The sequence below is a fragment of the Rhinatrema bivittatum genome, chromosome 9 (assembly GCF_901001135.1).
Source record: "Rhinatrema bivittatum chromosome 9, aRhiBiv1.1, whole genome shotgun sequence".
Taxonomy (NCBI): domain Eukaryota; kingdom Metazoa; phylum Chordata; class Amphibia; order Gymnophiona; family Rhinatrematidae; genus Rhinatrema; species Rhinatrema bivittatum.
Genome location: NC_042623.1, coordinates 28,537,228 through 28,563,885, shown reverse-complemented (window position 1 = coordinate 28,563,885; position 26,658 = coordinate 28,537,228). Strand labels below are relative to the sequence as shown.

General features: G+C 42.8%; 1 protein-coding gene across 1 annotated transcript in view; it reads right to left on the bottom strand.

Annotated features, from left to right (window-relative positions):
* Window positions 1-26,658, bottom strand: part of SND1 (staphylococcal nuclease and tudor domain containing 1) — a 1,835,638-nt gene that overhangs the window by 357,192 nt on the left and 1,451,788 nt on the right. The window contains exon 17 of the mRNA XM_029615915.1: window positions 14,708-14,896. Coding sequence (XP_029471775.1) covers window positions 14,708-14,896 — 189 coding nt within the window. The remainder of the gene's footprint in view (window positions 1-14,707; window positions 14,897-26,658) is intronic.

Here is a 26,658-nt window from a genome sequence, read left to right as displayed (position 1 = left end):
ACATGACTGCACACGCCTCAAAGCGGAGAGAAGATTGGCTTGGAATGTTTTGAGAGAGTCCCTGGAATCTCTAGTTTGGTGGCAGGGGAGGAGGAACGGAAGAGAGAGGCGCGTTAGGGTCCTCTCAATCTTTTTAGCGAGGGGCAATAGGAACTCATTTTTCTTTTAGGGGCAATTTTCAAACTGCCTGCCTTGGTGTGTAAAGTCTGCAGGTACTTTCTACCTGTGAACTTTGCAACAAATTTTAAAGGGAAAGCAGAAAAAGAACGCAGGTGGATTCCAAAACTTTGAGTTATTGTAGGAACCTACCTAAAACATGTCCCCATGGAATACCTGGCCCCCCCCCCCCCCCGGTCCAGACAAAAGAACTCCTGCCCCGCAACGCCCAGGTATACTTTCAGCCGGACTGAGGATGGGCAAAGTTCAAGGCGGTTAACCCTGCCAGACAGCTTCATGCCTCTCAACAAAATCTTCTGGCACGACCCTCACCAGAGATGTAGTCAGAACTGAATTTTGGGATGGGCCCAAGGTTAACGTGGGGGGGGGGGGGGGGGGGGCACCGTGCTATGTGGGCCTTCAAGGCAGTGGCTAAAAAAAAACAAAAACCCTTTTCATTTCTGGCAACATTCTGCATCTTCTGTTTTTTTCACTCGCTCCTCGCCCTGGCTGTCTAGCCCGCTCTACTTTATGCACGTGTTAATCTCTCAGTCTCCTGCACTGTCAGAGCAGGAAGGATATATGCAGTTTATAGTTTTCTTTTTTGTTACTAAAAATAAATGCCACCGATGTTTCAGAAATTCTCAAGTGTTAAACCATGGCAGAGCGTCCTTGAAGTTAGAAACATTACCTCTTTTACTTAAATTTACAGAATTACTGCACAGCTCTCTGCTTTCCTCCCCCCACCCCCACCCCCCCAGAAGATGCTAGAGAGCAGCGGCTTCCCAACCTGGGGTCTGCGAGACTGTCCCAAGGGATCCAAGAAAGTTTATCGGGGGAGAAAAAGCGCGGGCTGAGCTGCTGCCCCAGGCCAGGGGAGTGAGAATGGCGTCCGTTGCTGCCTTGGATCCTTCACCCCACACTACTGCAGGCCAGTTAAGAGGAGTGACAGAGAATGGCCCCTTGTGCCCAGTGGGAGCCTCAAACCCCACTGTCTCAAGTCCATAAAAGGTAGGGAAGAGAGGAACCTATTGCAACCCTTGGGGGAGGGGAGGGGGGGGTGGTCCATAAACTCCACTGCTGCACAGTGAGAAGAGGAGAGGACTCCCAGGAATCACGCTGGACAGGAGGAAGAGCGAGAGGGCTCAAGAGAGAAGGATAGAGGACCACCATGGTCTAGGAGAGAAGAAAGAAGAGATGACCACCAGAGATCAAGGACAAGGGAGGAAGAGACAACCGCCAGGTATGGCCGCTGTGACATTAAACATAACATTATTTAAGGAGACGACAGACAGGCATGGAGATCTCGGAAGCCTTCTTCCCTTTCAGGCTATTGTTTTTGCTCTTTCTAAAATAGTAATTATTTCGAGATTATCATTTTTTGTGTATGTTTGCAAAAATCATAAAAGAAAATGATAAAGTATACAAAAAAAAAACCAGCAGGCTAAAAGAGGGTCTATTTTCAGGGAGGGTAAACTTTTCATTTGGGTAAACAAATGAAAACTGCTACTCCCTGCCACTGAGATTAAAAATACCTGCGCTGTGAACAGCTTGCGGACTCTTACCTACGAGGAAATTAGGAGCAGGGCCAGAGATGGGAAGGGAAATCACATGCAAGGATTTAATTTTGAAATCCTTGTGCAATACTTTCACGCATGTGCTTTGCGTCTACTTCAAAGCAGGTGCAAATTACACAGGAAGAAAAGTGCCGGCTTCCCCCTGCCAGCCGAGTTTTCAAAATTAGATTGCAGGTCTGATTTTCTGCCGGGTGGCACCAAATTGCCAAACTGGAACTTTTTTGAATTTTCCTTTTCCCCATTGCAGCTGTAGTGGGGGGTGGGGGCCACTGTTGGCTTCAGCCTTCAATTATGAGGGCATTTTTTAAATAGATTAGTAATTTGCCCTCAGTTTAGATTAATAAGCAAGGTGATGCAAATAGGCAAAAATAACCCATGCTACAGTTACACGATGTTAGGTTCCATATTAGGAATTATCAGCCAGGAAAGAGATCTGGGCATCACAGTGGATAACACATTGACATCGTAGGTTCAGTGTGCTGCGGCAATCAAAAAAGCAAACAAAATGTTAGGAATTATTAGAAAGGGAATGGTTAATAAAACAGAAAATGTCATAATGCCTCTGTATCGCTCCATGGTGAGATCGCACCTTGAATACTGGGTACAATTCTGGTCGCCGCATCTCAAAAAAGATATAGTTGCAATGGAGAAGGCACAGAGAAGGGCAACCAAAATGATAAAGGGGATGGAACAGCTCCCCAATGAGGAAAGGCTGAAGAGGTTAGGGCTGTTCAGCTTGGAGAAGAGACGGCTGAGGGGGAATATGACAGAAGTCTTTAAAATCATGAGAGGTCTAAAATACGTAAATGTGAACCGGTTATTTACTCTTTCGGATAGTAGAAAGACTAGGGGGCACTCCATGAAGTTAGCATGTGGCACATTTAAAACTAATAGGAGAAAGTTCTTTTTTACTCAACGCACAATTAAACTCTGGAATTTGTTGCCAGAGGATGTGGTTAGTGCAGTTAGTATAGCGGTGTTTAAAAAAAGGATTGGATAAGTTCTTGGAGAAGTCCATTACCTGCTATTAAGTTCACTTAGAGAATAGCCACTGCCATTAGCAATGGTTACATGGAATAGACTTAGTTTTTGGGTACTTGCCAGGTTCTTATGGCCTGGATTGGCCACTGTTGGAGACAGGATGCTGGGCTTGATGGACCCTTGGTTTGACCCAGTATGGCATGTTCTTATGTTATGTTCTTAGCATTATTTAACATTAAATTTCAAACATTATGAATGATTTTAGACTGCATATCATTATTATGTCAAGCAAAAATGAAAGAGAAGTGTGGGGGTCTACAACGGTTTTTGAGGCTGAAAAGGGGTCCACATTCTCTGAAAGGTTGGGAACCCTTGCTATAGAGCAATTATGTAAACAGGTTTCCATCCAGGCATTCCTGAACTTTTAAGGTGCTGAGGAGTGATAATTACCCACCAAAAGAAAAAAGAGAGTTTGATAGCCTCAAATCTTTACAGGACTAGCCCAAGAGCAGTGTTTTTTTCCCTGTTCAAGTTAGCCTTTTTAAAAGTGCAGGGAATCATGGACTGGCAGTGATTTCCCTGCCTCCAGACTCTTAAACTGTTCCACCTTTAAGAAGTGACTCAGTTGTGACAGCATCCTGTAGCTAGGGAAAGGCGACGGAGCACAGGCCTCCCCCTCCCCCAAGCTATGCCCCTGACCCTCAATAGCTCCAGTACTAGACATCAAACCTTTAGTTTTGCAACACTATCCTGTAAAAAGTAAAGATGAGTTAAACTAGATTTGGCTCCTGGGAGAAAGCCAAAAAGCTTGCTGTTTCAGGTCAGCTTTTGAACCATTTGTTTAGCTTCTGGTTGGAATGCCGGCTACGACGTTTGCCGATGATGGGGCACAGGTTTCTGTGTGAGAGCGGGGTGGGTGTTTATTGTGCGGTTTTGGTGTTTGGTTCCATTATTTGTTGATTTTTTTTTTATATATTTAACTCACCTTGATTTAAAAGGGAGTAATTAAAATAAAAAAGGGAGAGAACAGGGCTTTGGAATCTTTCCTGAGGGAGTTTAACGTGGAAGCTGGATTCTTTCCTGGGGAGTCGTCATCAATTCCCTGCCTGCAAGCTAAGCATATTCTGTCAGATTCATTCCTTTATTAAGTATTCAGTGAAATGCTTCTTAAATGAACATAATGCCAGCATGACTTGATGCAGAGCTGATTTATTTCTTTTATCAGTTGTGGGTCATAATTCACCACTGGATTCAAAGTATGCAGGCATGTGTGGGGGGTGAGGGGCGGGCATGGAGGCAGTTAGATAAAAGGAGACAGTTCATCCATCCAGCGAGTATATATCTTTATCATATATTTGTTTCAAAAGCCAGTTTTGTTTCCCCAGCTAAAATGCAGCATCTGCAGAGATTGATGGGCTATAAATTCATTCTTTTTAGCAGCTTTATTCCTATGTTGGGCAGTTATTTAAATAGTCTTTGCTGTTGTACAAGGACAGCGGGGATAAGATTGAAATCATGCTACTCGCTCACTCATTCGCTTTTTTGAAAGCTCTGGGTTACAAGGCTAGCAGAGCCAGATTGCAGCAGAGAGGAAAAGGGAAAACAGAAAGAGAGAAAGAAAACGTTGGCCAGCGATGAGAGCAGCAGCGGACCTGGGGCTCCTCTGATTCCAGACCTGCTTCTTCCATGGCTCTTATACGCCAGCTGCCAGTGTCAACAGTAGCTTCCCTCTTTTGGTTTTTTGCTCTGAAAGAATCCCAAACTATGTTTTCTGCACTTATATGAACCTTATGAATGTTTCACCAATTGTCTCTTTTGCGCTTGAATTGACTCTTATTTTCTATGAAATAAAAGCTTACGTTACTTAAAGCAATAGCCAGTTTTAGCCACATTTTGCCAGCCAGAGAAAGAGCTGCAGTCCATCTGATTCTGCCTGATCTGCAGCTTTACCTTTGCTTTCACACTGTTGCTGCACCACCTCTGCTAAGAGACTATTCCATGCACCTAAGCGTCTCCGGAATAAAACGGTTTGCTTCTCGAGCATTATTTATACCAGGGGTTCTTGACAGTAGGGGATGCTGCACAGAGAGCGCTCACAATCCCTGGGGAGGGAGTTTCTGCCATCGCACCCAGTGGCCAGATTTGGGATGCAGGTGGATCAGGGTCCCAGAGGGGCTCTGGTTTGTGGACTTGGGCTAAGGATTGTTCCTGTGATGGCTGGGATAAGTAAATAGGAAGGGGATAATGTGATAGTAAATGGAACCTACTCTGAAGAGAGAGCGGTGTTAAGCGGAGTGCTGCAAGGATCGGTGTTGGAACCGGTCCTGTTCAATATCTTTGTGAGCGACATTGCGGACGGGATAGAAGGTAAGGTTTGTCTTTTTGTGGATGACGCTAAGATCTGCAACAGAGTGGACCCACCGGAAAGAGTGGAGAGAATGAGACGGGATTTAAGGAAGCTGGAAGAGTGGTCGAAGATATGGCAGCTGAGATTCAATTCCAAGAAGTGCAGTGTCATGCATATGGGGTGTGGAAATCCAAATGAACTGTATTCGATGGGGGGTGAAGGGCTGATGTACACGGAGCAGGAGAGAGACCTTGGGGTGATAGTGTCTAACGATCTGAAGTCGGCGAAACAATGTGACAAGGCGATAGCTAAAGCCAGGAGAATGCTGGGCTGCATAGAGAGAGGAATATTGAGTAAGAAAAGGGAAGTGATTATCCCCTTGTACAGGTCCTTGGTGAGGCCTCACCTGGAGTACTGTGTTCAGTTCTGGAGACCGTATCTCCGAAGGGACAGAGACAGGATGGAGGCAGTCCAGAGAAGGGTGACCAAAAAGGTGGATGGTCTTCATCGAATGACTTATGAGGAGAGATTGAAGAATCTAAATATGTACACCCTGGAGGAAAGGAGGAGGAGGGGTGATATGATACAGACTTTCAGATATTTGAAAGGTTTTAATGATCCAAAGTCAAAGTCAAACCTTTTCCAATGGAAAAAAATCAGCAGAACCAGGGGTCACGATTTAAAACTCCAGGGAGGAAGACTCAGAACCAATGTCAGGAAGAATTTCTTCATGGAGAGGGTGGTGGATGCCTGGAAAGCCCTTCCGGAGGAAGTGGTGAAGACAAAAACTGTGAAGGACTTCAAAGGGCGTGGGATAAATACTGTGGATCCATAAAGTCTAGAGGATGTGAATGAAGAGAAGAGGCATGGGGGTGGCTTGCGGGAATGACAGCTACTACCTGGTGATTAATACCTTTAATTCAATAAACATACACACGGTTAATGCGACTCCAACATTGCTCTATGCTTTAGCGGCAAGAGGAAATGTGGAAAAAAGGATTTGCATTCTCAAAAAAGCAGGGGAGTAGCTTGCTTGTTGCGGTGGTTACTACCCTAAACCAAATAAGCCTGATACTTCACTTTCAATGCATATCCAGCGTAGTGCTCTGCTTCAACGGCAGGGGGGTGAAGAAAAGAGGATTTATATTCAGACAACAACCAACAAGGACTGAATTGCACAGGCTGGGTAAACAAATAAGCATGGGAGTAGCTTGCTTATTGCAGCAGTTACTACCCCTAATCAATTAAGCTTGATACTTCACTTAGATGCAGCTCCAGCACTGCTCTCTACATCAATGGCGGAGGTGGGAGGTAACTAGAACCAAAACATTACTAATAAGGGCCAAGAGTAATATAAGTATGAGAACAAAATAAGTGTGAAAGCTTTCTGGGCAGACTAGATGAGCCATTTGGTCTTCTTCTGCCGTTATTTCTATGTTTCTATATATATAAAAAGAGGGGAAAACACCCAGGAGCTGCAAATGAAAGCCTGTGGCATCGTTGCCCAATGAAGACTGGATCCAACTGAGCCAAAAGCCCAAAAAGGAGCAGGAGGGAAAGTCCCAGGCCACCCCCTCCTCTAAAAACAGAAAGTCTCTCAAAGATTCATTTCTAATACGTTCCTTTATTGGACTGACATAACTAAAATAAATGTTTCAAAGAGCTTTTGAGATCACATAAGTTTTGTTTTTTTTTTCAGATGTTAAACATCATATCAGTCCAATAAAAGTTATCCCAATCTAGAATCCAGTTTTCTCTAGGACTACTAAAACTATGCTGAAAAGCATCTGTCCTTACTTTCAGCTAAATTTGGAATTAAAACCAACTCCCATGTATACACAAATGCTCAGAGATCTGAGTTTCCAGAGAGGAAGCCGTGTTCTTCGTTTGAGGCCCCCTCTCCCTCCCCCCCCCCTCTCCAAATACGGATCTATCATCCTCCTGGTAAGACCCCTCCTTCTTCCTTGCTGGCTTTGATCCCTGGCTTTCTTTCTTCCTGGAACCATCTTCCTCTTAACTTATTCTTGGGGCTTTTAACCTCTGTGTCGATGACTCCTCTTTTGCCTCAAAGTTCCTCATATTACCCTCAAACTATGCTTACTGCTCCACTCAGCAGCATGGCCACTGCCTTGACCTAGTCCTTACTTCCAACTGCACTCTCTCAGGCCCCTCCACTTCTGATCTTCCCCCTATCATTTGACAACTTTCACACTTAACCACTCTTCCTCACAGTCTCGTCCAATCACCATCAACACCTTCAGGAACCGCCAGGCTATTGACCACGGTGCGCTCATCTCTTCTCCCCTCTTCAGCCTTGTCTGACTCAGTTGATGAGGCAGTGTCTTCTTATTTATTTATTTATTTACGATTTTTATATACCGATGTTCATTTCAAAAAGAGATATCACATCGGTTTACAATAAGGTACAATAGGTAATTCACTATCCCCTAAAAGGGCTTACAATCTAAAATTTTTGTACCTGAGGCTAAGAGATTACAAAAATAAAATCATCAAAATCAAAGTTCTTAACAATTAAGCAAAAGGTATAACAAGGAGCATATTAAACAAATAACACAAAGGGTTGCACGAAGGAGTGCACAAAGGGGAGTGCCCCTTTGTCGCACCCCTTTGGCGCGGCGCCTGCTGGCTTGGCGCCTTTCAAACTGCCCGGATCCGTTTGCGATGATGTCAGGGGAGGGGGCGGGTCTCAGAATCATGGCTTTCCCCACAGAAATCTCTTCTCAGTTTCAAAGGCAGTTTTTTCAATTTTTTTTTGTCTTTTTATAACATTATCCTCTCCTCTGGACACTCTTGCTCTACTTTCCCCCCATCCAACCCCAACCTTAGCTTTACCTTCAGAATTCACTTCCTATGTTCCTGCACCTGCTCTGCAGAACATTTCTGGTTAAAGTCCCATTCCCTTGCTAACTTCATAAATTCATACTCACCTCCTTCACATCTGCTACTCTACTTGCTAAACAGGATTCTTTTGTCCATCTGACAAACACCCTTGTCTGCAATCCTTTCTGTCTCTTTGCCACTCACCTCTCTCCTGAAACTGCCTCCGTTTCCCATCTCCCTCTTTACTCTCTGCCCAGACTAACTGACTTCTTCCATGAAAAGACTGACAAGGTTATTGGGAATTCTCCACCAGACTGCCTCCTTCATTCCTACTTCCCCTTCCTTTGGCCTCACCACTCGTTTTTCCTTTTCTGAAATCACACAGGAGGAAACTGCCCATCTTCTCTCCTTCTGCAAACTTGTTGCTTGTTCCTCTGACACCATTTCTCTCCCCTGCAACCATCCCCTCAATCTATCATATCCTCCATTGATCATTTGCCACTGTGACTGTCGCCCTCTTCCTTCAAATTTGCTGTGATCGTGGCACTCCCCAAAACACCTTCACTAGACCCTACCCTGCTAACTTCTGTCACAACTCGCTCTTCCCTTTCACATCCAAAATGCTTGAAAGTGCCTTTCACTTTTTTTTTTTTTTTTTTAATCTCAAGCCTTTCCAGGATCTGATCCAGGCTGGCCTTCACCCTCTTCATGAGAACAAAAACACAATAGATGCCTCAGTCTTATTTCAGTATTTATTAGAACAGAGATGAAACACCACCCGAAACATTGATCATACATTTGCTGTACGCCTGATGAAAACTTATTGTGTGAAGTTCCACCTAGAATTTGAAGTGTTCAAGCCCCTGAGGCAGCGACCAACGAGCTGCGAAACTCGGCCTGAGTCGGGCATTTATTGAGCACATCTCTGTTCTAATAAATACTGAAATAAGACTGAGGCATCTATTGTGTTTTTGTTCTCCTGACGGCTATCATAGATCGCCTACCTCTTTGTTTTCTTGGACCTTCACCCTCTTCATTCCATTGGATTTGCTCTCACCAACGTCTCCAGTCACATCTTCATGGCCAAATACTTTACTTGGTCCTCATCCTCCTTGACCTATCTGTTGCTTTTGTTACCACTGATCACCATTTACTCCCTCAAGATACTTTTGGATTTTAGAATTCTGCTCTATTTTGGTTTTCTTCTTGACTATCCCATTATACTTTATACTGTATCTCTGGTGGCCCTTCCTCCACTGCTATTCTGCTATGGTCAGCCTGCCTCAAGGCTCTGTTCTGGACCCTTATTCTTTTTTCTCGCTCTACTTTCTCTCAGTTATTTGATCTTCTTTCACAGCTTTCAGTACCAATTTGATGCTGATGACCTCCATATCTACACCTCTCTACAACAGAAATTTTACCATGAATCAATTCCCAAATTTCAGCTCGATTGCCTGATATTGCCACCTGCATGTCCTGCTACTACCTTAAACTTATCATGGCCAAGATGGAGCTCCTTGTTTTCCCCCTTAAACCCATGTCCCCTCTTCTTTTTCTGTCTCTGTGGATGGCACTCATCCTCCCAATTCCACTGGCTTATAACCTTAGGTTTATCTTTGATGCTTCTCTCCCCTTCTCTAGGCATATCCAAAACACTGATAAAATGTGACATTTATTCTTCTATTATTTCACTAGAATCTGTCCCTCCCTTTCTGGGCATGCTACCAAAACCCTCAACCATTCTGTTTAATATCTTCTGCTTAGACTACTGCAACTTGCCCTTTGTACACTCCCCCCACCCCCCCCCACACACCACTGAACCATATTTCTCCATTACAATCTATTCACAATTTGGCTGCATGACATCTTCAGAAAGTGTCACTATGATCATGTAGCTCCTTTTCCCAACTTGCTAAACTGGTTTCCTGCCTGCTTTCATACACAGTTCAAGTTTCTCTTACTCACCTAAAAATGCATTCACTCTGCAGCTCCTCATTGCCTATCTTCTCTTTTCTCTTCTGCCAACCCTTCTAATGAACTCTATTCATTGGAGGCTCCTCCATTGCCAACGCCCAACTCTGTGCTTTCTACTTTGCTGCACCACATACCTAGAATAGACTGAGTCTGTGTGTCATGCTCCCTCTCTGGCTGTATTCAAATCCAGTCTTAAAGCTCACCTTTTTGAGACTGCTTTCAAATCCTAACCACTTCTCTATAATAAATACACTTCTCATAGACTTGTTTGTTATGTATGCTTGTCTTGACTAGACTGTAAATTCCAAGGAAGCATGGCCTGTCTCTTACATGAATCTGCGGATGTCTAGTAGCATTTTTATTACTGATAAATAGTAAGAGTAGCAGTGTTGGTCCAGAATAGCACAAACGTCAGAGACCAGCAGTACCTTATAGATTAACAGATTTTTTGAGAAATAAGTTTTTATGGTTTATTATTTTTATATACTGTCACATCGGCGAGGCCTTCACAATGGTTTACAATCAAATAAAATAAGAAGAAATACAATACATATAGTCAATAATAGTGACAACTAAAATATGTTAAAAGGTGAGTGCAATAATTTTCACTTTAGCTGTTAAAATACTAAAGAAGAATAAAATCTAAACAGGGTTGATAATCCTAAACGTCAAGATATAATGTTGATATACATAAAACATAACATATTATTAATGCTAAAATTAATAAAATATGAAAATAAAAGGAAAGATTTATATATTAAAAGTAACAAGATAGAAGCTGTGTTGTGTTAATGTGTGCTTGTTACTCATTCTCTGTGAATGCACATTTAAAGAGCCAAGTTTTTAGCTCAGTTCCAGAGTTTGGGTCCTGCTACTGATACTGCTTGCTCCCTCACTTGACTCAATTGGGCCGACTTAATAGTCGGGATTGTCAAGAGACCCTTATTGACCGATCTCAGATTTCTTTGAGGGATATGTACACGTATTGCTGTGTTTAACCATTCTGCTCTTTCTCCGTAAATTATGTTGTGCAGTATGCAAGCAATTTTGTACTGTATTCGATAATTTATTGGTAGCCAATGTAACTGAATCAGAGTAGGAGTGATATAATCACATTTTTTTTATTGCCGGTTAAAATTCTGGCTGCGGCATTTTGTAATACCTGGAGAGGTCTTATTGCAGATTGCAGTAAACCGAGTAGCAGTGCATTGCAATAATCAGTATTTGCAAATATCAAGGCTTGCAGAACAGTTCTAAAATCATTTGGTTCCAATAATGGTTTAAGTCTTCTTAGGGTTAAAAGTTTAAAATATCCATCTTTTAATTTAGTAGCAAGGACAAGACGCCACATTGACTGTCTTACAAATCGTATGTATCAATAAGTCTATTAATCTATAAGGTGTCACCCCAGCCTCTGAGATTGTTTTGCTCAGTGCCCTGGCCTCGTATTTTAAAATACAGCTACACTTGGAACCTCCCATACTAAGCCCATGTTATATGCATACACACCCATGCAATTGCTCAAATATTTGAAACAGTACTACAGTCCTCCTCCATCTCCAGCTTCTCTCCAGAAACTCAATTCCCTTATCTTCCCTCCAAAGCCATAGCTAGGCATTTTAGTATCCAGGGTAGGTAAGCAGATGTAGCATCTCCACCCTGATCCCCTCTTTTTATCTATCCCCAGTCTTCTTTCCCTCTCTCCCCTTTACCCACATGAGAGGGGGGGGGGGGGAAGTGGTGTTCTTGGCTTTTTATTCGGTGCATGCTTGCATTTTGGTCATTTGCCTATGCTCAAGGCACTCTGCACCCTGTCTACCGTTCTCACCCATCTGTAGACCTACCCTTCCTTCCCCCATCCTCAACTAGCTCTAATGTCCATCTATTCTTTTGGCCAGAAGGGGCTTGGTGAATACTGCTGGCTCGAGTTTCTCTTCTTTTTTGAAGCATGAGATCTATAGCAATTGTAGGATTTTAGAAATGTAGTACCACTGAAATTCAGGGAATTCTTAGTTACCATTCCCAAATTGCTTAGAAAAATGCACAATAACTTCAAATTGGTTTTCGTTTTCAGTCCAGTTACTTAACTGTGATTCATGCATGTCACAATAAAATCCTGGGCTAAAGAGTCCTCTAACTTCTATAACAAATTAGTTGACCTCTCTTAGTGATTTTCATAGGAACATAAAAATTACCATACTGGGTGAGACCGAGAATCCATCAAGCCCAGTATTCTATTTCCAAGTGGCCAATCAAGTCACAAGTACCTGGCAAGATCCCAAACAATAGACAGATCCCAGGCCCACGGATAAGCAGAGGCTTTCCCCAAGTCTACCTGGTTAATAACAGTTTATGGACTTCTCCAGGAATTTATGCAAGCCTTTTTTTAAAGTTACCTACACTCACTAACTTTACAACATTCTCCAGCAATGAATTCCAGATCTTAATTGTGCCTTGAGTGAAAAGAATTTCTCAGATTTGTTTTAAATCTGTCAACTTGATGGAGAATTCCCTAGTCTTTGTAGTTTTTGAAAGAGTAAATAACTAATTCATATTTACCCGTTTTAATCCCCTCGTGATTTTATAGACCTTTATCATATCCCCCCCCCCCTCGGTAGTCTCTTCTTCAAAATGATCAGCCCTAACCTCCTTTAGCCTTTCTTCACAGGGGGCCCTTCCATCTCCTTTATCATTTTGGTTGCCCTTCTCTGTACCTTATCCAGTTCAGATATGTTGCTTTTAGATGCGGCGACCAGAATTGCACACAGTACTCTAGATGAGGTCCCACTATGGAGCGATACAGAAGCATTATGACATTTTCCGTTTTATTAACCATTCCTTTCCTAATAATTCCTAATATTCTGTTTGCTTTTTTGACTGCTGCTGCACACTGAGCTGAGGATTTTAAAGTATTATCCACTATGATGCCCAGATCCTTTTCCTAGGTGGTAGCTCCTAATATGGAACCTAACATTGTGTAACTACAGGTATGGATTACTTTCCTTATGTGCATCACTTTGCATTTGTCCACAATAAATTGCATCTGCCATTTGGATGCCCAATCTTCCAGTCTCCCAAGGCTCTCCTGCAATTTCTCATAATTCGCTTGTGATTTAACTCCTCGGAATAATTTTGTGTTATTAGCAAACAATCACCTCACTCATCATTTCCTCTTGCAGACCATTTATAAATATATTAAAAAGCACTAGTCCCAGTCTAAATCCCTGAGGCACTCCACTGTTTACCTTTTTCCACTGAAAAAATTGACCATTTAATCCTGCTCTCTGTTTCCTGTCTTTAATCCACAATAAGACATTGCCTCTTAGCCTGTGACTTTTTAATTTTCTCAGGAGACTCATGGGGGACTTTGTCAAACGCCTTCTGAAAATCCAAATACACTATATCACTGGATTCCCATTATCTACATGTTTATGAACCCCTTCAAAAAAATGTAGCAGATTTGTGATCCAAAAGTTTCCTTATGTAAATACATGCTGGCTGTGTCCCATTAAACCATTTCTTTCTATATTTTCTATGATTTTGTTCTTTAGAATAGTTTCTATGATTTTTCCCAGCACTGAAGTCAGACTCACTGGTCTATAGTTTCATAGCTCACCTTTCTAAAGATCAGCATTACATTGACCACCCTCCAATCTTTAGGTACTATAGACAATTTTAATGATAGATTACAAATTAGTAGTAACTTCTCATCTCTCCATCCAGAATCTGAAAATAGTGAATCCTTTTTCTTTCAACAGACAATCCAACTAGATTGACTGTCCAGATACATTACCTGTGTCTGGTCCAGAACACAAGATTCTTTGTATTTATTCTGGACAACTGGTAACTAAGCTGATCAAGTTTAGAAATCACACAGAGTGCAGTTTTGGGAAATAATGAGTTTGTCTCTCCAGTAGTAGCCAATATTTCCTTGCTTATCTGCTGCCCCTCAGTTGTTGTTGGACCCAACAGGGGGCTAGATAAGTGGATCGGAAGAACTTTTTGTAATGCAACAGGTGGGAAATAGTGGAATAAAGGTAATCAACAACATATGTGGATGAATGTATCACACAAACCTTAGCATAAGACTTAAAACATGACAGTTTCATAAGCTGTTTTTTTTTTTTTTTTGCCTTAGTCTAAGTGACAAGCCAGAACTGAAACAAGAAATGCTTCTGTAAGCAGACCGATAAAGCCAGTGCCTAAACTGTCTGGGAGTCATCCAGCAACAGGATGTCTCAAAGCACAACTGCAGCTTAGAGCATAAATCTGATGAAACTGTGAATTCTAAATAGAATAACAAAGTGCCTAACCTGGACCAGAGCAAGAAATTAGAGTATAAGAAAAAAGTAATTAACAATCTCTGGCAGATCATCAGAGGGAGAGAGAGTGCCTTTAGCCATCTCATGGTGTTTCTCCAGGCCTACGTCTCTCAGTATTCCGAGATACATTGACTCACAAAAGGGAGACTATGAGGGAAGTATCTTTGTACAATTATCTTCATGTATAGCTTTATTACTGCAATACTATTTACTGTACTGCTTTATGCAATATTTGCTGCAATACTGTGTTGCCTTTGCTGATGTACAATATTTACATATTTAGTAAACCAAGTATTTGCTTTTACAAGTTCTGTTTGTGTGTTCTAAGATGTAATATAGCACCACTCATTCCATCGTTTACAGTTGGAATTTCTAAAAAGGCTCATGTACTCCTATTTGCTATAAGCCCCCCTCCATTTTGCCTTTTAAAAGGCAGGCAAGGGTAAGACACACTCCACCATTAACTTGTTGTCCAATTCTTTCCCAACCCTAGAGAGCTTTCCTCTTACCTTCTCCTTCTTTTGCTTGGCTGTTTCTTCAGCAGACAATAGGGTCTTATAATAGGAGCTGCGCTCTGCTGTGAAGTGAACCTTGGACAGAGCATGTTCCACCAGAGCCACAGACAGGTTCACTCCATCTATGTGCAGCCAGCCAATGAAGTTCCCAGCCTTGTCCATACCCTCTACTTCCACCTCCACCTAGGAAGGAACAGAAAGAAAACACCATTCAAACCACTATTAAGTCACAGTCAAAGGGCCTAAGTACAAATTCAAAACTGCCTTAACCCACCCTCAGCTCCCCAAAAGTGCAAGCCACTTCCCAGATTTCTTAACTTATCCTCAATAAAGGGGTCAAGTCCTTATTATAGGAAACACATCTTTTTTCACTGATTTTAATGGCTTCTGCCTCACAAATATCAGCATTTCTCCATGGTAATTATTCAAAACCACGAAACTTCCCTTATTGGTAAAATCAATTCATACCTTTCCAGTTGACAGAAGACTGCAGTGAAAACTCTTAAGTCTAAACCATCAGTGCTACTTGCAATTACCAGCCTTAACCTTTAAGTCAAAATATAACAACTCCCATGATAGAAATCAGACTTTGGAAAAGGAGTCATACTATTAGCATCTATTTCCTCTTTTGCAAACTGGGATCCAGGAAGATAATGCAAAGGAAAGAGTTGGTAGCAGAGTGGTAAGTATTCCCTCTTAGCACTACTTGTCCTTTATAAGGGTCTGTAAGTCCACACTCTATCCACTGAAATGCGGCATGCACCTTGGGTCAGTCTCACTGCTGAGGCTCATGAAAACCAATCCATCTGCATTCCTGAGCGGATGGCACTGCAGAGTATCTTGATACAGGTTTCATGTAATCCCTATACCAATGTATAAAAAGGAAAATTCCCCAATAGCTAGAATCAATAACAGTTTTTCTTGTTGTCACATCAATCCCTCTTCCATGCTTCCTCTTCCCCAAAGCACTCACTACTTAAAACATCTCAGTCACTTCCTAATCCCCACAGGCTAGAGAATTACTACCATGGGAATGAATAAGAAAGAAACAACCTTTCGGCAAGACGAGCAAATCATTTATTAAAAAAAAATAAAAATAAATAAATAAATATATATATATATATATATATATATATATATATATATATATATATATATATATATATATAAATATATATATAGCTGCTCAAAAACAAATCAGACCATGTTGCAAATTTAACTCTATTCATCTCTGAAAATCCCTATGATTGTTTTGATTGTGAAATCACCTCTCCTTCTCAGGCCACGCCCCTCCTTTAATCATCACATGATTACCTCCTCTATATCTTTTCACCACCTGCAGTTACCCATGGGTTCTCTCAATGTTTCAGTCTTCATCAGGTCCAGCTTCCTCCTAGTCTGCCTTTCCCCCTATCACTCACCAGCCTCAGCCCCCTTCTTAATCAGTAGTGGTCCCTTTATCTGCACAGCAAGTTGGGTTCCCAGAATATCCACAATAAGTACGAACTGGAGACTCAGCATATGCAGATTTATCTTGTGCATATTTATTGTGGATATTCTGAAAACTCAATTTACTGTGGGATCCCAAGGACGGGTATGGGAAACATTGCGTTACCTCTTTTTCAGAGCCCAGGTGTAGTAAAACTTAAAGCTGCCTGTTCAAAGATGAATTGGTCGCATCTCTTGAAGGCAAAAATGTTACAGTAAATTCAAAATCAATAAAATCCCATCCCGGCACTTAAACTGAACACAACCCTGCTGGTGGTGTTGCCCTTGTCAGAGAAACCGAAAACCAATCAAACCTTCATTCAGCACCAAAGGCCATGCAATAGTGCAGCACTCAAAGCAGACGCAAATGGACAGCAGGAGACCACAGCAAACCCCATTTCCATTTCTTTTTTATCTTCCTGGTCTTTTTAGAGATGTTCATGAATTCTTAGGATTTTACCAATTCCCCTTGCATTCCAGTTACTATCATTGGTCTGATCCTCTGCCTTCTGCACAAGGCCATTCTGTTATTTATATTTTATGTTTTTGTCATGAATTGTGTGATATTGTTTTATTATTATTATGAATGTCTGTTGGTAAGCCACTTAGGGCCCTGGAAAATGCGGCCCGAAGCTACTAATGCAGCAGAGGGAAATCTTCCTAGGACGGGAACCCCAACGCCGCACTCTCTTTCCTCCACTCTCTTCCCTCGGACACCGGCCTTCACTTCTATGCTCTCTCTGGCATCGGGTTGTACGTTTCTGCTGTCATCACAGTGAGCTGATGTCCCATTCGATTTTTTTTTAACATGAATAAGCATAATCAGCTCCTCTGTCTCACCGCTGCGCTGATCCTCTGTATAATTTTACACTCAGCTGTACCTAATTAGCTTCTCAAATGTGTTTAAGGCCTCCCTCTTCAGGTCCTCCCCCACGGCTTTTAAAATAAAAAAAAAGCACCAGAATGGTGTTATTAAGAAAATCTTTATATTTTTTTCCCCATTGTTTTGTGCTGCTCCTGCTGATAGGTGACTCACAGAAGGATAAAGATTAGCCATGCAACATTGTACAGCGATTTCCAGCAGGCCCCCCCATTAGGGAATCACAGCAGAATACAACAGGGTCAAGTTCTGGCCTCCACATCACCCTCTTTCTTTGCTGTTCACGACTCAGAGCTGAAAACTATTTTACTCCCATATTCTTCTTAAGCCCTCCAGTCCAGGAAAAGAAGAGAATCATTAAGCAGTATCTACCCTGAACCCAGATGAGTACTGCTGGGCGACGGCCTACGTTATATGCCTTGATTGTACAAGAAGTCTACATAAAATATACTCTGCTGGCCTGTCAGAGTGACTGTACTCACATCTTTCCTGACAAGGATAAATTGCTTACTTGCTTCTGACAAGCTTCTAGAATTATGATTTTTAACTTCTGACCTAACAGCTTCCCTGGCACGAGTCCCTCCCTCCATTCCTCATGAATGCAGTTAACATTATTTCTATTTCATATGGGGTGCCGGGCTATCCGCCTCCTCACTGAGGCATTTCTCAGGCATCTTGGAGTAGACATATCTGGTCCTTTTGATCTAACTCACTGCCATGCGAGATGCCAGTTCAGGCCTAGTTTTCTAACACCCAGCCCAATAAAATCTTGGCCGTCGGGGGGAAGGGAGTGCAAAGGTCATTCTGTGAAAGGGGAGTTAGAAAACTAACCCTGGACTTCTGTCTTACCATGAAATGAAGATAGATCAGGGGTGACTGCGGGAAGGGGAGAGAAGACGGGCATTAAGCTGGAGCACAATCCCTCCTAATGAGTAACTACCTTCTCGTAGCCATGTTTCTTCTCTATCCCACACTGCTCTACTGCATGGTGCATCAGGACATCATTCCATAAAGGATGCCCTAACAACTCTGAAAAAGCCAGAAAACAAATCTACTCAGGACTCAGCACGAATTGCCCATCCACTACCGTACAAGTGGCAGACGACGGAAGAATTATCTTTTTACTGCCTTTTCTTCTGCGCCTCCCTGGGGCAGGTATGCTGGAGTTCCAGAGGCTGCAGCAACTTCAACATTAAAACAAGTAAGAGAGGAAACCGAGAACAGCAGCACTTCCTGAAAATCTTTTCCTTTCCAGGAGACCAGAAGCAGGTGGGGGGACATCTCCAGGGCATTCACTGGCAAGGTGCAGAGGTGGCACCCAAAACCTGAGACCAGATACAACCAGACCTTCGCTATCCGTGCAACAATCTGCGAGCCAGGCGGCACATGAGCAGCAGAACTTACCAAGAGCGAAGGCCGATTAAACGCAGGGGCTGTACCTGCTGCTGCGGCTCCATCAGGAGGAAGTCCCAGGGATAAGAGCAGAGAAGGGGGGGGGGGGGAGAGGGGGCTGCAGAGAGGGTTTATTCTCTCCGCTCCACTTGCTCTGCAGGAATAAAGCCACTTTGATTTCACTGTAAGCTGCCTGAAGTTGATCCTGTGAATTCTTTGTGCACCGCCTGCCTCGCTCCTCCTTTCCCCTGCTTGGATCCTAATCAATAAGCACCAATTTAAAATAAATCACTTGCAAGAGGCTTAACGCAGGAGCAGTTACCAGCCACGGCAGTGTATTACACACAGGAGAGAGGGAGGTAGGAAGGAGCAAAGTCCCTTCTGTGAGGATAAAGGGCTAAGGAGCTTCACAGGAAGGCATGGCCCTCCTAAGGAGGGAGGGTGGGTAGTGCAGTCAGTCCTGAGCACTCCCATAAGGACAGCTGCAGCATGAAACAGAGGAGAACAGCGTATTTAGAAGAGCTAGGCCATTTTCCAACTTCTGTTTTTTTTTAATCCCCACCCATGTGTGCTTGACGTTTGCACTGCTAACGAGCCAGGTTTGCTGGGTATTTGCTAATTGTATTGAAAGCAGTATTTATATGCAGAGGATACGGAGACCGGCTCTCCACGACACAGTAAGCGGTCCATGCAGTCTGCCCCCGCCATGCTGGAAGTGCTGTAACCCTGCTACTCTCCCATTTCCATCCTCTGCGCCTTTGACTTCATCGCCTCCTCCAGGAGGGCATTCCATGCACCCGCCACCCTTTCTGTAAAAGAAATATTTCCCGACGTTGCTCCCGAGTCTCCCCCCAACTTGGATTGGTTGGGGGACGACATTCCAACTTCCTTCTGTTACCCCGTCTTCTGGTTTAAAAGCCTTAGGACATATGAGTGGAATTCCTTGCTTAGGCAGATGTAGGCCGAAGAGCAGGGCAATTCCGGTCCTCGAGGGCCACAAACCAGTCTGGTTTTCAGGATATCCCTAATGAATATGCATGAGAGAGATTTGCATGCACTCTGCCTCAGTTGTATGCAAATCTGTGTCATGCATATTCATTAGGATATCCTAAAACCTCGACAGGTTTGTGGCCCTCGAGGACTGGAATTGCCCACCCCTGCCGTAAGCCTTGTACAGTTCCATGCACGGCCCCAGCCACCAATACATTCCAAACCACCTTCTTTATACCCGGTTTTCAGCCATGTATTTATTTATTTACACAAACTTCTATTCCGCTGAGCCGCAAATCTCAGCAGAGGACAAAAAACATGCAAAATAAAATCAACCAAACAATAGCTCAGTTACTTAGTTCTGAAGTTGTCTACACTGCGTAGCCTTTCCTTCTCCTTTCTGTGAGCAGGCGATGCTCCTGAAAAGGAAAGCGTCTTTGCCATGTACCCCCCATCTGCTTCTCCAGAGTCTGGAGATCTCTTCTTGGATGCAGCTTTTAGTGAGGTCATTGGTCTTCAGATTGTGCAATACCCTTCAGAATAAATTACATTTTCTTGAAAGTTATTTTCCTATATATTTCCAAGCTTCTGTAATTTCAGTCCCTACCCCAGGACAAAGCAGCTTGTTTAAGCCTCAGCTGTGCCCTGCTAGTCTCATTGAGTCTGCAGAAGGCAGCAGAGGAGATTTGAGACAGCTCTGAACATGAAGGCTAGCATTTTGCCATGGTTCTTGTCACCATTAGGAGGTGAACATTAGCAGGTACACCGCTCAACAGAGTTCACTTCAGGCAGCTGCAAAGCTCTGCTTTAAGTGACTCCGATTTATTCCCATCCTGTCTCTGAAGGAATTCTTTTCTCTTTCTTATCAATAAATGTACTTTGTAATTTGAAGATGGTTGGCAGTATGGAGATCCGCTGTCGGCAGATGAGGACCTCTTGATCCACCCTAGCTCCCCATTAAAGCTTCAGGGACTCGCCCAGTGTCTACCTTTTTCTTCATCTTCCCTGTGGTTCCCCCAGTTACTGAGCTCCCAAATTATGCAGCTTGAGCACGAGCCAGCAATCCCCAGCCCTGGTTCTGCTTGAGAACTGCTTAAGAACTTTGACATATCACAGGGCTCACAGTAAATTCACATCGTTCTTATAAATCCAGGCTTCAAAACCATTTCTGCAAAGACGCGCTGTTAAAAAATTGCCTGCCCTGTATGTAGATAAAGGTACGAGCGTAGGGTCTGCGTGAGCGCATTTGTACCCATCATATCAAGAGATCCTCCTGGGATCAGGCTTGCAACCTTGTCTATACTTTTGCATTTTCAAAAATCTGTGCTTTACATTTTCTCCAGAAAACTAACTCGCCAAGGTCAGCAAGGACATTTCCTGGGGTCATTTTCAGAGTGAAAGTACAAAACTTAGATTGTAAGACCTCTGGGGATAGGGAAATACCTATGAGTACCAGAATGTAAACCGATGTGTTATCTCAGATCAAATGTCGGTATATAAAAATAATAATAATAATAATATTGTAATGGAAGTTAACTAAAACTATTTATTTGTAAAATTTATATCCCGCTTATCCCAAGAGCTCAGCAGGTTACAATAAACATATATACATAATCAACATATAAAATAAAACAGCTACAATAAAAATAAATCAAATAACAGATCAAAATATAATACAACTGCATGACAGTCTTTCATTTAATCAGAGATATCATATCTCTGCAACGCGCAACAACCATGGTGGAAATGCAGATTGGGTTTTCAGAAGTTTCCTGAATCTTAGTAAGTCCTTCTCTGCCTTGAGAAAGGCAGGGAAGCTCATTCCACAACTGAAATCCCACGTCTGTAAATATTTGCTCATGGGATTCGGCCAGGCGTATCAATTTGTCTTCCACTTACAGGACAGATTATTGTAACAATCAATGAAGTGGGCACCAAAGCTACTTATAGACACCAGTGGTATTCAAACTTTGTCACTATCCAAAAGTAACACTCTGGTTTTTTCGATAAAAATAAAAATTATACTACTTTTTTCGGTGGTGGCTGTAAAGAAGCAAGGCCCTGAACAGTTGTGTATGACCTCCAAGCCTCAAGTAACAGCCATACTCTCTACCTTTCAGTCTTGAAAAGCAATTTGGATACATTTCCATGCTAAATGAATGAGTCTTTGTAGGTTGGGATACTTTTTAAAAGGACAAATATGTTGCACTAATTAGCTTTCAAGACCTCACAGGCCTCTTCTCCATATAACGTGCAATAGTTTTCTAATTTTTCAAAGTGACAGTTGTATATAAGAACATAAGATTTGCCAAACTGGGTCACAGCAAAGGTCCATGAAGCCCAGCATCACGCCTCCAACACTGGCCAATCCAGGCTACAAGCACCCAGTAGGATACCAAAAGATTGACATACTCCACACTGCCCATTCCAGAGACAAGCAGTGGACTTCAACAAGTCCACCCCCAACAATGGTCCATGATCTTTTCCTCCAGGAACCAGTCCCAACCTCCTCCATACTAGCTACACCAAACGCCCTCACCACATCCTCTGGCATCAAATTCCAGAGCCCAACCACGCACTGAGCAAAAGAATATTTTCTCCCATTTGTTTTACCCAGCAACTGTATTGTATGTCCTCTACTCTTTCAAAAATACCAAACAACCAATCCATGTCTACCTGTTCTATTCCAATCACTCTATAGACCTCTATTACATCTCACCCCAGCTACCTGCCCCCCCCCAGCTGAAGAGCCCCAACCCCCCCCCCTCCATAGGGGATCCGCTCTATCCCCCCCATCACCCTGGTTGCTCATCTCTGCGCCCCTCCCAATCCTGCCACATCTAGTTTGCAGGCCACAGGCCAATCTCTCAGTGAACTCATATTTACTGCTTTGCACTGTGAAATGCTAAAAAATGCTTACCAACAGGCAAGAATCTGAGAATTGTAGAAGGTGGGAAAGTAAACAATTAAGTGAAGCCAAAAGTCTGAGAGGGAGGATTTACAGAACACTAACAGCTATGCTTGGAACTGATAAGAACATAGACAGAGAGAGGACATTGGCTCCTATCCCAAACAGCTGCCAGTTTATAGTATACAAAAAGTGAGAAAAACTAGAGGGGGAGAGAGATTGCTTCCCTGAGGTAACAGAGCAGACTGATCCTTTGGAAGGGTAAACATTTAGTACCCTTCCAAAGGATCAGTCATTTAGTAGTAGTTATCTGCAATTAACTTTCCTGTATATCTGATTTTATTTATTCTCTGTTCTATCCTCTTATTGTTCAAATAAGACCTGGAACTGTGATGTACCGACTCAGTATGTGTGTAAGTGTGTAGTCTGAACGCAGAACAATAGACGGAGCTCTTTGTTCCAGGGTTTGGTTCACAGGAGGTGGTGGTGCCAATGGGCTGCTGTGAGTCTGAAGCAGCCAGGTAAGTGGTTATCTGTTCATCCAGAGAGGGGAGCAGTATCCCTATCCAGTAGAGAAGCTGCCTCTGGAGCCTGGTCCACCTCACCAGATGCTCAAGCAAAATTTTTTTTTAATCCATGGAACAGTGCAAGGAAGGATCAGAGCTCCTCTGCACTTTTTTTGTGCTCCTGTTGGGGGTTACATTTACTAAGGAAGGTGAATCGAATACAAAGCACTAGCCATCTTTCACAATGCAATACACAACAGTGAAAGCGCCTGCCTAAACACCATAATACAAAAACACAATACTCAACGTAACACCAGATCAACAAACAAAGCCCAGCTAGACATCCCATCACTCACAACCGCCAAACTCACTACCATAAGAAAAAGAGCAATATCAATAGCCGGACCACGCCTCTGGAACTCCATCCGGAAAACCGAAGACTACAAAACAACACAAAAATATTTAGAAAACTACTCAAAACCTGGTTATTCAGACAAGCCTACAAAGAAGGGATAGGGTAAACAATTACCCTGCCCTACATAAGAAAAGTAATCACCGCTAAGCACTTTACTACCCGCTAATTACTCCCAACCTTTATACCTACCAGCACAATTTGTTGAACCCAGCACACCCAATTCCTTTTTTTCACTTGCAAAATATACTCAATACGAAGCATCACCTCACTGTGAAAACCCTAAAACTAGCTGATATAATTACCAAGCAATATCCCTTCGGTATTAATGTACATAGTCTGACTGTCCATATAAACTCCTGTTATACCCCCTGCCACAGTTACTAATGTAATCAGTTTGACTGTTCATGTAAACCTATGTTTTTACTTGCTTTTCGGCGTGCAAGGCCCACGCCGCCTCCCACAGTTATTAATGTAAAGCGTTGATTTTCATGTAAACTGTTGTTATACCTGTAAACTGGAGTGAAGGCCATCGCTAAACTTTGGTATATAAAAACATACAAATAAATAAATAAATAAATAAATAAATGGGATGGGGAGAAGTGCTTGGGGCATGTGTGAAACTATTTAGGTGAGTGCTGATGTGGTAAAGGTCAAGAGCCACTGGCCTAACCAGTACCCAAGGTTATTGTACAGGACAGAGAAGAATATGGACAGCAAGTGCTCTGCCTTACAAGATTCTTGACGATGTAATCTATCTGCCAAGAAATAAGCAACATGGATGGCAAAATCAGACTAAAGGTTAGCTAAAATTAGAAGAAAAAAAAGACAGTAAAAAAAAATTATAATAATTCTGTCATGCTCATCAACTGCCAGTTGGAAGTATGTGGCCTCATTGAGAAGCACTACACGGTCTGCTAACTGACCCCTATAAAACAAGTCTATATATTTTACAATAAAAGCTATTAGCAGTGAGAGAGATATTTAGGTTTCTGTGCTCTGAGGTACAATTACTGCTTGGCATATAAAACAATTTCAAGCTCCGCCTAATACAGTTTCCTGAAAATGTCTATAGCTTACCTGCCTTTTTAGTCAGGCAGTACTGATAATATTAAAGCACTCCTCTCTCTCCTGCCCTCAACAAAGCTGCGGCTACAGGCAGGAGCAGCACCACCAGGGTGGTAAAAGGCACTGCTGGCTTGCACATGTAAAGAGCTTGGTCTTTTTACTCAGCTCGTAATCATGCGTAAAGGAAACATTTAAATGCAACAACTGCCACATTAAATAGGGAAAAAATAGGCTTTATGATTTTGTCAGATATTAGATATTATGATTTAATGTACTTGGCAGCTATCAATGTTGAAGAGTGGTGCCAAGGATAGTGCCTGTTGTGCCTTAAGCTCAATATAAGGCTGTGCACGCTCACTTTCCATTCCTTGGCCACGCCTGTTGCTCATGTACCACCACCCAATCAAGGACTATGAAAGGACAGGCAGCATGGCCATTACTTATATTACACAGACTCCGTGCCATCTCCTGCATAGCCTTGGCCTAACAAAATTTCCAGATACCCGTACCCCCTACCTCCGGGCATTTCCCATCACTGGGGATACTCAATCTATGCCCTACCTGTCTCTTTTATTACCAATTGCTACCAACTTTTTATGGCTATTCCGACTGTGATTGCTAAGTACAAACAACCATGGCTGAAGTTGCATCCTTAATTACTATAGCTATACTCCTATAACACGCTTTGAACTGCTGAGCTGGAAAAGCATGAAATAAATAAATGACAACGATGATTAGTAAGGAACATGCTGCTTTCCATACTGCCTAGATCACGTGACCAGCTTATAAATTATTAGATAATGGACCATGCACTGAATTGTCTTGTTGTTATTGGCTTACATTTGGGGTTAAGACTGAATTCAAAGGCATTGTCGTCTGAAGTGACTACAATGGAATAAAGCAGAGGTCCACATTCACAGTCCGGATAGCAAAGTTAGCTGAATAAACTTATCCAGACAACTTTGGAGGCAGCTGCACTACTGAATTTGGCCAACTGTCTTAAAGTTGGCCAGCTAACTTTAGAGCAGCTCTTGGGCCTGTCTAGACTTAACCAGCTAAGGTAGCTGGCTAACTCTGAATATTGGAATTAGCCAGACAACATAGCTGGCTAACTCAGCTCCTTCCAGTTATGCCCCCAGAACCCCCCTAACCTAGCCAGCTAAATTCTAGCCAGGTAAGTGTCCAAATGTTCATATAGCTGGCTAAATGCCTCCGAATATGGACATCAACATGCTCATGATAAACTTTCCAAGCAGCTGGCACAAGCCCTAGACCATCTTGTTATCTGGAAGTATCACAGCCAAGAAACTTAAACAAAACAAAAAAAGTATCTGTTTTGATCTTTTGCATATGTACTAATCGAATGTGTATTTCAGTAATATCTAGCCCGTGACTGAAGACCTGAGCAAGAGGTCACACACAGACAATCCAAAAGGCCACAATTTCGCACACCAGCTCTTGCCACTGAAGGAATGGGCAGTCAATTTAGTACCAACTGACACCACTACAAACTAAAGGGTTAATTTTAAAAGGGGTAAGCGGGTGTCAATGTGCACGCGGTTCCCGGCACGCGCACATGGACGTGCTGATTTTATATCAGTGAGCGCGCTCCCATAAAGGAGCGGACTAGGAAGGAACTTCTCTAACCACCCAGCTCCCCTTCCTCCCTTTTCCCCTCTCCGTCCAGTCCCCTAAACCCCCCCAACTCACCTCTTTTTTTTTTTTTTTTTTTTTTAACCTACTGGCCGGCTGCCGGTGCACGCTTTACTGGGACGGTGCCTAATTGATGCTGGCCCGGCCGGCCCCCACTTTGCCCAGACCCCGCCCCTTTTCCAAAACCTGGCTCTTCCGCGCATACTGGGAGATATACATGTGGCTGGGCCGCTTTGAAAATGCACTCGGCACACGAGCAGCCCAGCCACACTCCTATCTCCTGGTATTTGCATGCGCCAGGGTTTAAACATTGCCCCGTATGAATGTCCTCGTATCTATAAACCAGATCAGCAGTACCAGCTCGCCCTCCCACTCCAAACATAAGGGACAATGTACTAATCCACGGAGGGCACCGTGGTGATGCAAAATATTTTCCTCATGGTACCAGGCTAATCGCATATTATGGAAATCGCATTATCGGGCTTTTTTTGTGGTAAGGTTTGCATGGAATTGCAGACTTCATTGTAACAAAACAACTATATCTCCCTGTAGGGTTTGTGCATTTTTGCATGCAGTATTTACATATACAAACATTGATAATGAGCTGCTTTGCATAAGAATGCAGCAAATTAATCTATTTTGCATATA